The 14,578-nt window shown below is 46.5% G+C and overlaps 1 protein-coding gene across 8 annotated transcripts in view; it reads left to right on the forward strand.

Annotated features, from left to right (window-relative positions):
- The window catches only part of IDO2 (indoleamine 2,3-dioxygenase 2), a 67,542-nt gene that overhangs the window by 36,678 nt on the left and 16,286 nt on the right, over positions 1–14,578 (forward strand). For 6 of the 8 annotated variants that reach the window (XM_008273930.5, XM_002720799.6, XM_089327363.1 and 3 more), the window contains one exon: positions 11,443–11,494. The exons of the other annotated variants lie outside the window; for them this stretch is intronic. In XM_008273930.5, coding sequence (XP_008272152.3) covers positions 11,443–11,494 — 52 coding nt within the window. The remainder of the gene's footprint in view (positions 1–11,442; positions 11,495–14,578) is intronic. 8 annotated transcript variants of the gene reach the window in all.

A 14,578-nucleotide genomic window follows, 5' to 3' on the forward strand; every position in this document is an offset into this window, starting at 1 on the left:
ATATAAACAACAATGGTCCTTCTTGCCAGAGTAAAGCATAGGGATAATGACTTTGTATGAACACCAAAATACTTAAGGGCATAGTGGGGTCACACCGCTGCATAGCGGTGCTCTTAAGGCGCTGTTCAAAATTTTTTAATACTGCTTTTGCCTCCTTTGTAAGTTGTCTGGGTGAATTTAGGCATGCATCGCCTTCCAGAAGTCGGAACAAAGGGTGCATTTCTTCAGTAGTCATTTTACAATAAGGCCGAATCCAGTTTAAATTTCCACACAATTTTTGTAAGTCATTTAAGGTTTTAACATGATGAGTGGAGATGATGGGGGTTAAAGAACTCTGCCCAATTTGGTTTCAGGCGCCGCGGTGGGTGGGGAGTTGAATCCCCAGTATTTATAAAAAAAGCGGCTTCATCGTCATTACGAGCACTTTCGTTTTCAAGCATTTGCCTTCTAGTCTGTTTCTCCGGCCCAGATTCTAAAACTATGGGCCTCATCTCACTGGAAGCATTGACGGCAAAACAGCAACAGCGCATAGGATGACGGGGTGGTTCGTAAGGAGGAGCAGAGGGCATTAAGGGCAACTCCGAGTATAGTGGAAGCGATCCCAGCGTCTGCGGATGTTTTGCTTTTGGTCGGGCTCCCCCGCTTGCTTCCATCCTTTGTTCCTCTATACTATCTCCTTTTTCGCTACTATCATGGGAGTCTTCGCTGAGCTCCTCCAGTAGTTCGGAGCCTTCATCTAAGAGTTCCCCGATCTGGTCATCCTCTGACCGTAAAGCAGTATCTATCAGATACCACAAGCGGATCACTCCCTCCTCGACTCCAGCGTTTCTCAATTCACGTCCCACCCGTCTCCACCGAACCTGTGATAAATCTCCTTCTTCAACAAACCAAGGACAAGTTTTATATAGTATCCTCGTAAAATTGCACACAGCTACACTCTTTACGGGCGTCCCCGTTGCCTTTAAAAGGCGGCTAATCAATAAGTGCATTTTCGTGGTGGACTCTGTGTTCCCCATTGTACCGCGGTATTCCTAGGCTTTTTCCCCTAGACTCCCGTCTATAGACGTTTTATTTTTCTTTTTTTTTCTTACCTTCTTTCCGCGTCGCAGTGATCCGAGTCACGGCACCAGTTGCAGGCGTACACCTTCCGGATAGGTTAACGCCGGCGAGACCTCGGAGACACCAGACGCGTTTATCGGCTTTTCAGCTTTCACTTTATTTTTCAGCAGACTCGCGTTACATGTCGCGAACGCCCGCCCTGTTACCGGCATTCATTCACAACTCATTCATTCACAACTCCTTCATTCACCACTCCTGCTTTACTACTCGCATTCATTCATAGCTCCCGCCTGTTACCGGCGTTCATTCATAACTCCCGCCTGTTTCCGGCGTTCATTCACAACTCCGCCTGTTACCGGCGTTCATTCATTCCTCCGTCTTTTACCAGCATTCATTCACTCCTCCGTCTTTTACCAGCATTCATTCACTCACCCGTCTTTTACCAGCGTTCATTCACTCTCCGTCTTTTACCAGCGTTCATTCATCCTCTGTCTTTTACCAGCGTTCATTCATCCACTCCCGCCCACCGTCCACCTATTTATATATATATCATTCACGGAAAACATGTTACCAACTAAGTGTGGGAAACATGCAATAACAGGATGCTTAAAGTCAAAACAGGATCTTGCAATTAGCAACGGGCAGGGTGGAAAAAGCCCAGCACTAAACTTCTTGTCGGGAGCGGCACAGCTGGCCAGGCTGTCCCGTTCCCCGACAGTTGGAGGGTGAAACAGAGCGGTCTTCCATCTGCTGGTTCACTCCCTAGATGGCCATAACAGCCAGTATGGGGCCAGGCTGAAGCCAGGAGCTGGGAGCCTCTTCCAGGTCTCCCATGTGGGTAGAGGGGCCCAGGTACTTGGGCCATCCCCCACTGCTTTCCAAGGCTGTCAGCAGGGAGCTGGATCAGAAGTGGAGCAGTCAGGGCATGAACCAGTGCCCACATGGAATGCCTGCATTGGCAGGTGGTCGCCTTACCTGCTATACCACAATGGAGCCCTAAGGAAAGTCATTCTTGCAAGAGAAGATTGTGGGCCCAGTGTTTGAGGGGAGGAAGTTAGGCCACTGTCTGCAATGCCTGCATCCCATGTGGGTACCAGTTCAAGTCCTGGCTGCGCCACTTCCTATCCAGCTCTCTGCTATGGCCTGGGAGGACAACAGGGGATGACCCAAACACTTGGGCCCCTGCACTCATGTGGGAGACCTGGGTGAAGCTCCTGGCTTTGGCTTGGCTCAGCCCCAACCACTGGGTCGATCTGTTCCTTTCAGAGCACAGTTTCACCATATCTGTGCCCTCTTTGTTTATAAATGTCCCCTCACCAGGCACATGGGAGAGGAGAACACACCCCGTTGGTGAGCCACGCCTGGCGTGTTGGACCCCCGTACTGAGATCTAAGCCCCTAGGCCTGTGTCGAGCTTTTCAGGGCACTGCACATTAGTCACCAGTGACTGTAAACAAATCCAGAGCCTTCTGTTCTCGTAAGCTGACTCCTCCTGTAGCAGAAGCCTTAACAGCACTGAAAATATCAGCCAAATCCGTCTCCACACGCTGCCTCTCGCTGCGTGTCTACACTGCGTGTCTGCACTGCGTGTCTGCACTGCGTGTCTGCGAGCCCTACATCCAGAGCGCTTCTGACTTACTGGTTCACACAGCGCCGGACTGGGCTGGAGCTTTGCGACTGTCAGAAACCTGTTGTCAGATTTGCAAGCATTTGGGTTAGCCGCAGACTTGTTTGGGTATGTTTATTTTAACTCCTGTCTTCAGAAAAGCACACACATATCTTACTTCCCAGAGCACCTTGGAACGTTTTGTCTTTATTTCCTTCTGAATCAACAGAAGTACCAGCTTCTGCGTGAGCCATGGACAACTCCATGAAATTTTCTTTTCGTAATAAAGAGGAGTCAAACCATCTTGTTCTCACAAGTCAGGGTATGTGTTTCACTCAGGTTTTCTAAAGAGCTAGTTGGGGCTACACTGTAGCATGAACTTCTGCTACCATTCTCTTCTGATTGCTTCATTAGTTGTGTTGGAGGAATTTCTCATTTTGTCTGAACCCTACTGGAAAAGAGTTGACACTGGAATTCTTCTCTATGAAATTCCGTATGGGAATAAAATCATATTTTCATTTCTAATGTTTGTGTTTGCCCATGGACTAACTACACTCACTGGTCCAAATACTTAATGCCTAAGCCAGTAGACTCTTCATCATATTACCATACATCCAATTTTATTGTGTCTATGCATTGAATCTTGAAACATTATCTATCTATCTATCTATCTATCTATCTATCTATAGAGTGAGAGCATCAACTTTAAAACACGAAAGAATTTTATGTCTTTATAGAAGAGTTCTTAGTGATATGGGGAAGAATTTAAATTGTGTATCATATTGGAACATTACCTTGAAATCTACAGTGTCTACTTTGTTTGAATATGGTCAAGGTTTGCTAGTTTGCCTGTTTACAATCTTCTTGGGGCTCCACCCTTTTTAGGCAACTTGCTTTTTCCTGAAGTATAAAAAGTATAAAAAATATTTAAAAAGTATAAAAAAGTGATTTTTATAAGCAGTGCCTGCTGGCAGTAAACTCTTCCATCTGAAAAAAAAATGCTTTTTTTAACATTGTTTTTAGAAAAAATTTTTGAGAAACAAAATGAGACAAAAAGAGCCCCATCCACTGGTTTGCTCCCCAAGTAGCCACAGCAGCTGGTACTGGGCCGGGCTAAAGCCAGCAGCCAGGAACTCAAGCCAGCCTCCCACGTGAGTGTCGAAGTCCCAATTACTCGAGTCATCACGGCTCCCAGCATCTACCAATCACAGGAAACTGGAGTCAGGTGCTGTTTATTTATAAAAACATAATTTGTTTTTTTAAGTTTTTATTTAATGAATGCGTTTTGTCATAGATACAGCTTTAGGAATATAGTAGTTCTTTCCCCCATACACACCTTCCCCCCCCAACTCCCAACCCACCTCCCTCTCCCTCTCCCATCTCCTTCTTCATTAAGGTTCATTTTTAGTATGACTTTATATACAGAGGACCAACTCCATGCTAAGCATAGACTTCAACAATTTGCAACCATGCACACACACAACATATAGAGTGCAGTTTGGGAACAAAATGTGCAGTTGATTCTCATTGTACAACTCATTAGGGATGGAGGTCCTATATGGGAGTAAGTGCACAGTGACTGCTGGTGAAACATAATTTGTAAGTAGTCCTAGGGACTAGGATTAAAGAAATACTGCCTTTTAGTTCTTCCTGCTTCATGGGGACACTAAAATTTGGGGATACATAGAGTAAAATTTGAAAAGTGAAGGGCCAGATACTAAGCAGGCAATGGAATTCGGGCTAAAAATGTGCCAAAAAAAAAATGGTCACAGCTTCACAAAGGCACATCTTTGTCTTTTAATCTAATGTAACCTCCCTTTTGCCTCGCGAGGCAGGAAGGGGTGCAGTGGGAGGTCCTGGCTCACGCTGAAGCTGAGGACGAGGCATTTGGGATTCCCAGCTTAGTGTGGAGAGGGCGTGTGTAAATACCATGGCCGGACCCAGATCCTTATTCCGGCTCCGCCATGCAGAGAGGCCACTGAAGCAGCAGCCTGTGGGCGCTAGGAGTGAAAGACCTCTCCCGGCGCGAGCTGGCTCTGCCACTCCAGACGTCTGCCTCCGGCTCTGGATTCCTGCTTCCATTGAGATTTTTGCCGCCTTGATATTCTTGACCTTCTTCAATACCTATAATGTTTTCATATTGTGTCCAGCGTTTGGCTTGTTTCTGGTGGGTGCCAGATCTAACTTCTGTGGCATTCCATCACTACAGCCTGCAGGGTCTTGCTTTAACGTGTGCCTCTTTTCCTATTTTCATTTCTACTGTCATGTATCCTAGGTATAGCTACTGCCACCTGTTGCCTGGACTTCCGCAGTAGCTTTCCAAATCGTCCACCTGCTTCTTACCCAGTCTATTTCATTGTGCATGTGACAGCCTAAAGGAACTTTTTAAAAAATGGTTTATATATTTATTGGAAAGGCAGAGTTACAGAGATGGAGGGAGAGTGAGAGAGGTTTTCCATCTTCTGGTTCACTCCCCCAAAGGACCACAGTGGCCAGGACTGGAATTCTCTCTGGGTCTCCTATGTGGGTGGAAGGGGCCCAAGAATTTCAGCCATCTTCCACTGCATTAGCAACGAGCCGGGACTTGAACCAGTGCTCATCTGGGATGCTGATGTTGCAGGTGGCAGCTTTACCCACTGAGTCACAATGCCAGCCACTGAAAGTACTTTTTAAAGTGCAAATTGGGCGGCATCATTAATATTTTGTTTTTAACTTTGAAAGGGAGAGATCTCCCATCTGCTGGTTTACTCCTCAAATACCTGCAACAACCAGGTCTGGCCCAGACCAAAGCCAGGAACCAGGAATTCAATCAGGCTTTCCAATATGGATGACCTGATCATTTGAGACACCATTTTCTGCCACCTAGTGTGCGCGTTAGCAGGAAGATAAATTGTAGAACAGAGCCAGGACAAAAACACAAGCACTCTGATATGAGATATGTGCCTCCTCAACTCCCATGCCTGCTAATACTTTTAAAACTTCAATGTCAGCCAGCGCCGTGGCTCACTAGGCTAATCCTCCACCTAGCAGCGCTGGCACACCGGGTTCTAGTCCCGGTCGGGGCGCCAGATTCTGTCCCGGTTGCCCCCCTTCCAGGCCAGCTCTCTGCTGTGGCCCAGGAAGGCAGTGGAGGATGGCCCAAGTGCTTGGGCCCTGCACCCCATGGGAGACCAGGAGAAGCACCTGGCTCCTGCCTTCGGATTAGCGCTGTGCACTGGCCGCAGTGCACCAGCCGCGGCGGCCATTGGAAGGTGAACCAACGGCAAAAAGGAAGACCTTTCTCTCTGTCTCTCTCTCTCACTATCCACTCTGCCTGTCAAAAAACAAACAAACAAACAAACAAAATGAAAAAAGCTTCAATGTCTAGTCTACTACAGACCATATAAGGCTATCAAATATTCAAATTGTGGCCTGTGGACAGGGTAGCTGGGATAGTAATTTTTTAATTGGATTAAATTTCAATTCATTGAAATTCAAAGCCTGAATCAGTGTAACAAAGGTTTCTTTTAGACCCCCCCCCTTTTTTTTTTTGACAGGCAGAGTGGACAGTGAGAGAGAGAGAGACAGAGAGAAAGGTCTTCCTTTGCCGTTGGTTCACCCTCCAATGGCCACTGCGGCCGGTGCGCTGCAACTGGCGCACGGCGCTAATCTGAAGGCAGGAGCCAGGTGCTTCTCCTGGTCCCCCATGGGGTGCAGGGCCCAAGCACTTGGGCCATCCTCCACTGCACTCCCGGGCCACAGCAGAGAGCTGGCCTGGAAGAGGGGCAACCGGGACAGAATCCGGCGCCCCGACCGGGACTAGAACCCGGTGTGCTGGCGCCGCTAGGTGGAGGATTAGCCTAGTGAGCCGCGGCACCGGCCTAGACCCATTTTTATTATTAGAAAGACTATATTTTGAAGCTGACATTGTGGCATAGGAGGTTGATACCACCTACAGTGCCAGCATTCCATATGGGTGCTGGTTCACTTTCCAGCTGCTCCACTTCTGATCCAGCTCCCTACTAATGTGCCAGGGAGAACAGTGAAGGATGGCCCAAGTCCTTGGACCCCTGCACCCACGTGAAAGACCTGGAAGAAGCACTTGGCTCCTGGTTTCAACCTGGCCCAGTTGTGGAAGATCTCTCTCTGTAATTTCTGTCTCTGTAATTCTGAATTTCAAATAAGTAAAATAAAAATATTTTTAAAAAAGACTATATTTCACTTAATTGTTGAAAGTTTGCCATCCAAATTAAATGTACCATAGGTGTAAAATAAAAAGATGCAAATATATACACTGGATTTCAAGGACTTATTACCAAAAAAATCATGAATAAATTTTATATTTATTGATTAGTAAAATGATAATACTTTAGATACTTAGAGCTACATAAAGCATAGTACTAATTTTAATTTTGCCAATTTTTAGTTTTTTTCCCTTTTTGCATATTACTACTGGAAAATGGAAGGCTACATTTGTGAGTTACATTGTGGCTCTATGGAAAAACGCTGGAGTCTCCACTACTGTAAGCACAAGGTCAAAATTTGTAGCCTGTTCTGCAAGACCCAGAATGATGTCATCCTGTAGTTTGAATTTGGATTTTGTTTTATTTGACATCATGTGTTTGCCTGGACTCTTTCTTCCTGAAAAGGAACTTATTTCCTGTTTGTTTTTAATGATTTCCTTTTATGTATTTGAAAGGCAGAGTTACAGAGAGAGAGGGAGAGGGAGAGACAGAGAGAGATCTTCCATCCACTGGTCCACTCCCTAAATGTCTGCAACAGCCAGGGCTGGGCCAGATCAAAGCCAGGAGCCCGGAGCTTCCTGTGGTCTCCCATGTGGGTGCAGGGGTACAAGCACTTGGGCCATCCTCCACTTCCTTCCCAGGCACATTAGCAGGGAGCTGGACCAGAAGTGGAGTAGCTGGGACTTGAACCAGCGCCCACATGGGATGCCAGGATCGCAGGTCCTGGCTTAACCTGCTCTACCACAAACCTCAGGACCTTTTTTCTTCCATTCCAACGTTCATGTATCTGCTTTTCCTTCTGTTTCAAACATTCTGCCCTACTCAGCTTTTGCCTAGTTAACTCCTATTTAGACTTCAGATCTCATTCCACACGTGACTTCCTTAGGCGGAGCTGTGATCTCATCCGGGGACTTACGCTGTGCTGCCAACCCTGGGCAGTGCTAGGCACAGACGAGAAGAGCAAGGGACATCGAGAAGGAAGACCGGATTGGCCAGGGGTCATGAGGCTCAAGAGGCCGAGGGAGATGTCCAGAGTTTATGCCTGATCTCATAGCAAGTTGAAGGACCACCTCATTGCATCAACAAAGATGCGCCGTTTCGTATGCAGCGTCAAATTCTGCTGGGCTGAGCGGTTCCCTCAGGAGTCTTAGTTAATAGCTGATGATGTTCCTTGTCTCGTCACCGTCCCTGGTCCTAAGACAGGAAGACTAGATACAATACCAAACTCCTGCGATTCCTCCGTATTAGTCACACACTCAGTGCAGTCTGAGTAAAATTCCCAACAATGATTATCTTAGAATGGAATTTGACAAGCAGATTCTAACAGTCTAGATGAAGGACAAAAGGTCAAAAATAGCACAGATGCTCCTGGGAGAAGGGAAACAAGGCAAGGGTGGGATTTTTCTGCTTGAAAATGAAGAATATGATGAAGCTATTTTTTTTTAAAGGCAGATGGGGTTGGTGTAGGGAAAGAGAAACCATGAAACAGAATAGGGAACATAGAGACAGACCTGTCATTTCAGAAAACCTGCTGTAAGATTGTGCCAGTACTGGGGCCGGTGCTGTGGCGCAGCAGGTCAGCCTGCTCTCTGCAGCGCTGACATCCCATATGGGCACTGACCTTAATCCCAGCTGCTCCGCTTCCAATCCAGCTCCCTGCCAATGCACCTGGGAAAGCAGCAGAGGATGACCCAAGTGCTTGGGCCCTTGCACCCATGTGGGAGGCCTGGAGAAGGCTCCTGGCTCCTGACTCTGGCCTGGCCCAGCCCCGGCCTTTGCTGCCATTTGGGGAATGAACCAGCAGGTGGAAGATTTCTCTCTCTTTCCCTTTGATTCTATGTATTTTTACCTTTCAAGCAAATAAATAAATCTTTAAAAAGGTTGTGCCAGTATTGCAGATTAATGCACATACATAAGAGGGAAGTGCAGACTGCACTGAGTGTGTGACTAATACGGAGGAATCGCAGGAGTTTGGTATTGTATCTAGTCTTCCTGTCTTAGGACCAGGGACGGTGACGAGACAAGGAACATCATCAGCTATTAACTAAGACTCCTGAGGGAACCACCCCAAATCATTTCTTCCCATTGCTGCCTATTCTCATTGGCTGCGTGGTCTGAGGTCCACCCAACCAGAGAGAGCACTCTCCTTCAACACATTTATCGTCTTAGAGATCGGTCCTGTGTTTTCTTGTTCATGCAAATTGTGTAAAGGTGCACCTTTTCGTTTATTCATTTTATTCCTTAATTTCTGTCAAGGTTTGGGTCATTTCTATTCTTCTGTTTTACTCATAGTTACCAGTCACTTCCGTTTCTAATGAATGCAGCTTTTCCCCCCTTAACTGCCCCCTTGCTATTTATTTCTGGTTTGTAGAATGAAATTGGTGTTTGGATGTTAACCTTGAATACACCCCCTCGGTAAACTCTGTAATTCATTCTAAAGTAATTATGTGTTGATGCTCTAAGTTTTCTGTGTAGATATTGTATTTATAGACATTGTGTTTGCTTATTTATAATACTGAAAATTTTTGTCTATTTTTATTATTTTTTGTTCTTCTGAATGTGAATATTGAGTGGAAATGCTGATCCTTATTTGGTTTCACACTTTAAAATAATTTTTTAAAGATTTATGTATTTATTTGAAAGTCAGGGTTACACAGAGAGAGAAGGAGAGGCAGAGAGAGAGAGAGAGAGAGAGAGAGAGAGAGAGAGAGAGGTTCATTCCCCAATTGGCCGCAATGGCCAGAGCTGCACCGATCCGAAGCCAGGAGCCAGGAGCCAGGAGCCAGGAGCTTCTTCCGGGTCTCCCATGTTAGTGCAGGGGCCCAAGGACTTGGGCCATCTTCTACTGCTTTCCCAGGCCATAGCAGAGAGCTGGATTGGAAGAGGAGCAGCCGGGTCTCGAATGGCGCCCATATGGGATGCCGGCGCTTCGGGCCAGGGCGTTAACCCACTGCACCACAGCACCAGCCCAAAAGAATTGTTTTTAACATCTTATACTAAAGAAAAGACCTACTTAGAGCTTTCCATGGATTCCTGCCATCCATTTAAAGACGTTTCCTTCTATTCTTAGTAAACAAATGGGATTTTTTCATCAATAGTTTTTTTTTACATTTGTTGATGCTATTTTATGTGAAGAAATATTGTTCATGTATTGAAATGATCATTTGACTCCTCCTCATTTAATAAGGCAAATTGGGTAGGATTGGAAGATGTTGCCAGTCGTATGGCTTCAGCAGAAGGTTGTGGGTGATACTCAGCAGTTTTGGTGGGGACACAGCACCAATGGGAGAGCCTCAGAAGCAGCCCATGGTGTTGTCCAGCCTCAGAAAAGTCCATTCCGTGGGCGTTGTCATGGCTGAGTGGGAACAGCGGGACAGCTGGGGGCATGTGAAGTCTCAGGGGCTGAAGGAAGTCCCCGAGGGACTTCAGGGAACACGGAGCAGGAGGAGGAGGAGGAGGATCCGGGACTAGGCAGGAAAGGGGAATTGGTGAGGTGGAGCTGTTGTCATGTAGACCTCATTCAAAGCTGTGTCTTATTCTCAGACACAAAGAGACAGAGCCGAAAAGCTGGGTAAGATCTACACAGGACAAGTCACAGAATTCAGAAGGGAAAACAACCTTCAAGCGTTGATTAAAAAAAAAAAAATTAGAACAGCCCTGCTCTTGACTGTCAAGAACAATATTTTTTTTCTTGTTTGTTTGGTTTTGTTCTTTTTTCTTCATGCTATTTGGTGAACTCTCTACTTAGTGTAGGGTTAATCTTATGGGTATAAAATTAACTGAAAACTGACCTTTGTGAAAAATAAGAATAGGAAAGGGAGAGGGAGGAGGAAGATGGGTGGGAGGGAGGTAGACAGGGGAGGACTCTCCATGGTATATATTAAATGCATGGAGTTTGTATTCCTTAAGTAAAATTTTAAGAAAAAAATAGTACAAGTATGAGGACATGCTTCCTTACATAAAAGCTAATAAATTAGTAGACACAGTTATCCCCAAGCGCTGGCATAGATTCAAAAGTAGCTTCACGTAATACTGACCTCAGGTAGCCATGCAGTTAAAGGGACCTGGGTCTTGTCTGGAATGGCAGGCCTGGGCGAGGGACACTGCACCCTCTATCCCCTGCTCACCAGGCAGACTTCACTAAGGCGTGGATGAATTTCATTTCACCATTGTGAAAGCCCCGGGGCAGGTAATTCTCTCTGCTTCAATTCTCTACACTTCCCACAGTCCCTCCAGTATCGTGTCTGGTAAAAACATTGCATTTTTAGAGATGACCTTGATCTCTTTTTTCGTTGTTGTTGTCATTGCTTAGTACAGAAAAGGGAAGAACCAGAAATAGAAAAGACCAGCACATGGAATAGTTTAAAAGTGCTGGACACGGTAGTGCAAGGGACCTCAAAAAGGAACATTCCTTCTCCTTTTGCGCCCTTTCTTTCCAGTTCTGTGTGCACATCAGATAGAGGCGGCAGCCCCAGGAGAGCTGCAGGGCCAGTGCACATGGAACCAATTGCCTTTTTTGCCTGTAGTAAAGTTCACATTTTGATTGCTTTTCCAGATTATGTAGATCCAGACATATTTTATGCAGTCATCCGGATCTTTCTCTCTGGGTGAGTATAGTTCAATCATTTTCCCAGGTGAAGCCTCTGTAGCATTTTCCTAATGGAAGATGGGAGATAGCAGAAACTTCCTAGAATAAGAGGCAAAGTAATTGCTTGGACACCTTCTCCAAGAAAATGAGTGGGGGACCACCTGTGTGACCAGTGCCACTGAGGGCCGAGAACTGAAGTTGAGAGAGAGAGCCTCATTACGCCACCACAGGAGGCCCATTTGCATTCGCTTTTCTTGGAATCCTGCCCTTGGACAGGAAGTAAAAAGCCTCATGTGCCACCCATAGAACTCTGTCCCGCAAGTCCATTCTCTGTGCCCCCCGCCAGTTACCCTGGCAGGTAGAAGGGGAGATGGTGGCTCAGAGCTCTCCCCTCAGTTCCTGGGAGAGCCCCCTGCTGTGGTTGGAATGCATGGGTCCCTCCACAATTTCTGTGTTGAAACCTAGTCACCAGGGGAGGATATCAGAAAGTGGGACCTGCGCTCTGTGGATGGGGTTTCTACCATACAGAAGGGCTGGAGGCGACAAGGCAGGCCTTCGTTCCCCTTTTGTCTGTCTGTCCTTACATCGCATTAGAACTCAGCGTTCAAGGTGCCCTCTTGGAGACAAAAATTGGGCCCGCAGCAGCCACAGAACTTGCCAATGCCTTGAATCTTGGACTTTCCAACTTCCAAAACTGTGAGAAATACATTTCCAGTACTTATACATTACTCCCAGTTTCAGATTTTTAAAAAAATATTGTATTTATTTATTTATTTGAGAGGAAGAGTTACAGAGAGAGAGAGAGAGAGAGAGAGAGAGAGAGAGAGAAAGGTCTTCCAGTGGCTGGTTCACTCTTCAAATGGCTGCAACAGCCAGAGCTGGGCAGATCTGAAGCCAGGAGCCAGGAGCTTCTTCCCGGTCTCCCACACAGGAGCCCAAGGAGTTGGGCCATCTTCTACTGCTTCCCCAGACCATAGGAGAGAGCTGGATCAGAAGTGTATCAGCCAGGACTAGAACCGTCACCTGTATGGGATGCCGGTGCCACAGGTGGAGGCTTAGCCCACATTTCTCCAGGCATGGCTTCTAAACACATTACTCATTGCTAACTCGACAAGTCTGAGCCAGATTGGCTTCCTAGTAACATCAGCTGGGGGATGTTCAGCTTGCTTCTTTTCAATGGCGAGGCACAGAAGGTAGAGTCAGTGGATGGGTGAGGTGTTGTCTACTGTGCCACCTGGCTAACCTGGAGATGCCGGAAGTGCTGTCAACAGAACGCCAGGCTGTGCCTACTTGCCAAGTTGATCATGGACATGGTCCACTGACGCACGAAAGGAGGAAAGGCGTGTGCTAAGTATTTTCTCCAGATTGGGTAGGCCTGGAGTGTGAGGCAGTTGATGAGGAGTCCAGGCTGGTGGGAGGGAAGTTTTGTTGTTGTCATTGTTGCTCAGTACGGAAAAGGGAAGAACCACAAATAGAAAAAGACCAGCGTATGGAGTAGTTTGGAACAAGGCTTCCATCGAGTAACTTGAGAGTGATGGTATGTAGCTTCTGGGAGAAAAAGAGGGGAAAAAAGGAGAGGGAGTGTGTAAGCATTTGGCTTAAGGGTTTAGAAACTCAGATGACATGTCAGAGTGCCTGGGTTCGATACCTTCCTCTAGCTCTTGATTCCAGCTTCCAGCCAATGCAGTTGGGCTCCTCCCACCCACATAGGAGACCTGGATTGAGTTCCCAGCCTTGGCCTCAGTCCAACCCTAGCTTTTGTGGGTTTTGGGGAGTGACAGCAGATGGGAAAACTCTCTCTTTCTGTCTCTGTGCCTTATTGCCTCTCAAATAAACAAATTAAAATGAGGAATGGGTTTCAATGTTGTACCTGAGCGAGTGTAAACAAAGGAGCACCACACACTGATAAACTTTGATGGTCCTTTATTGCCGGCGGTGGAGAGTGGGCTCATGCCCTAAAGAACTCTTGACCCTGAAGCCCAAAGCAACAGGGTTTATAAAGGCAAAATCTGCAAAATCGGGAGGGGAATACATGGTTTCTAGGATCGGGGGAAATACATGGTTACTGGGGTCAAGCTGACCTAAAACCTATGCGAAACTGCTATCAATTATAATCTTGACAATACCAGTTACAGTCTTAACAATTCCAATTATAATCTTGACATTAATGCAGGTATTGGCTTAAATCCTATGTACAATATAGACAACTTACATTTTTATCATTAACCCAGGTGCAGCCTATCCACTTCCAAGCTTGAGCAATCATGCTAGGGGGTTTCTGTGCTCTGCCAAGTGTGATGTAGTGGACTGCTATTGTCCAACTGTTTTAGATCACAGTTTCAGACCAGAGTCTCACAGTGTGGGGGGCGGGCACCTTCCCAGAATGGAGTCTCAGGTTCTCCAAAATGGAGTCCCTACTGTCAAGGTGGTATTGCATCAGAATTTAGCTTTTTCTTTTCTACCTTTTATAGAATTAGACAAGGAAAATAAGGGCCACTTTTAGCCATCATGTTGTAATTCCTGCACTAGATTCAGAAATAGACTGGGATTTCAAGCCCACCCATGCCTGGAAAATCTCTTTGTGTTTCCCTGTGCTCTCTGAGTGTATATTAGTTTTGCATTGTGGTATAACAAGTTAACCACAAATTTAACAGCATTCCTCTCACAGTTCTGCAGAAGACCAGGAAAGCTCAACTGGGCTCTCTGCTCCCAAAGCTGGAGTAAGGTGTCTGCTAAGCTCAGCTCGGAACTGAGCACCTGGGGAAGCACTGGCTGCCCAGTTTACACGTGGCTCTGGAGCTGCGATCCGGTTTCCTCGCTGGCTGCCAGATCTAGGGGCCTCACATTCCATGTGCTCTCCATCTCAGCAGTGACACCCCTACTCCTGCTAGGACTTCTGACTTCTTCTTTAAAAAAAATCATTTATTTCCCTGAAAGGCAAAGTGACAGAGAGAAAGAGAGAGAGGAAAGGCGAGAGAAAGAGAGAGAGAGGAGTGGGGAATACATCTTTCAAATGCTTGCAATAGCCAGATCTGGGCCAAAGCCGGGAGCCAGGAAGTGCAGGGGCCCGGGCTCTTGCGCCATCATTCCATCATTTGCTGCT

This window comes from Oryctolagus cuniculus, chromosome 2 (assembly GCF_051225735.1).
Source record: "Oryctolagus cuniculus isolate XC-2025 breed Fujian yellow rabbit chromosome 2, ASM5122573v1, whole genome shotgun sequence".
NCBI lineage: Eukaryota > Metazoa > Chordata > Mammalia > Lagomorpha > Leporidae > Oryctolagus > Oryctolagus cuniculus.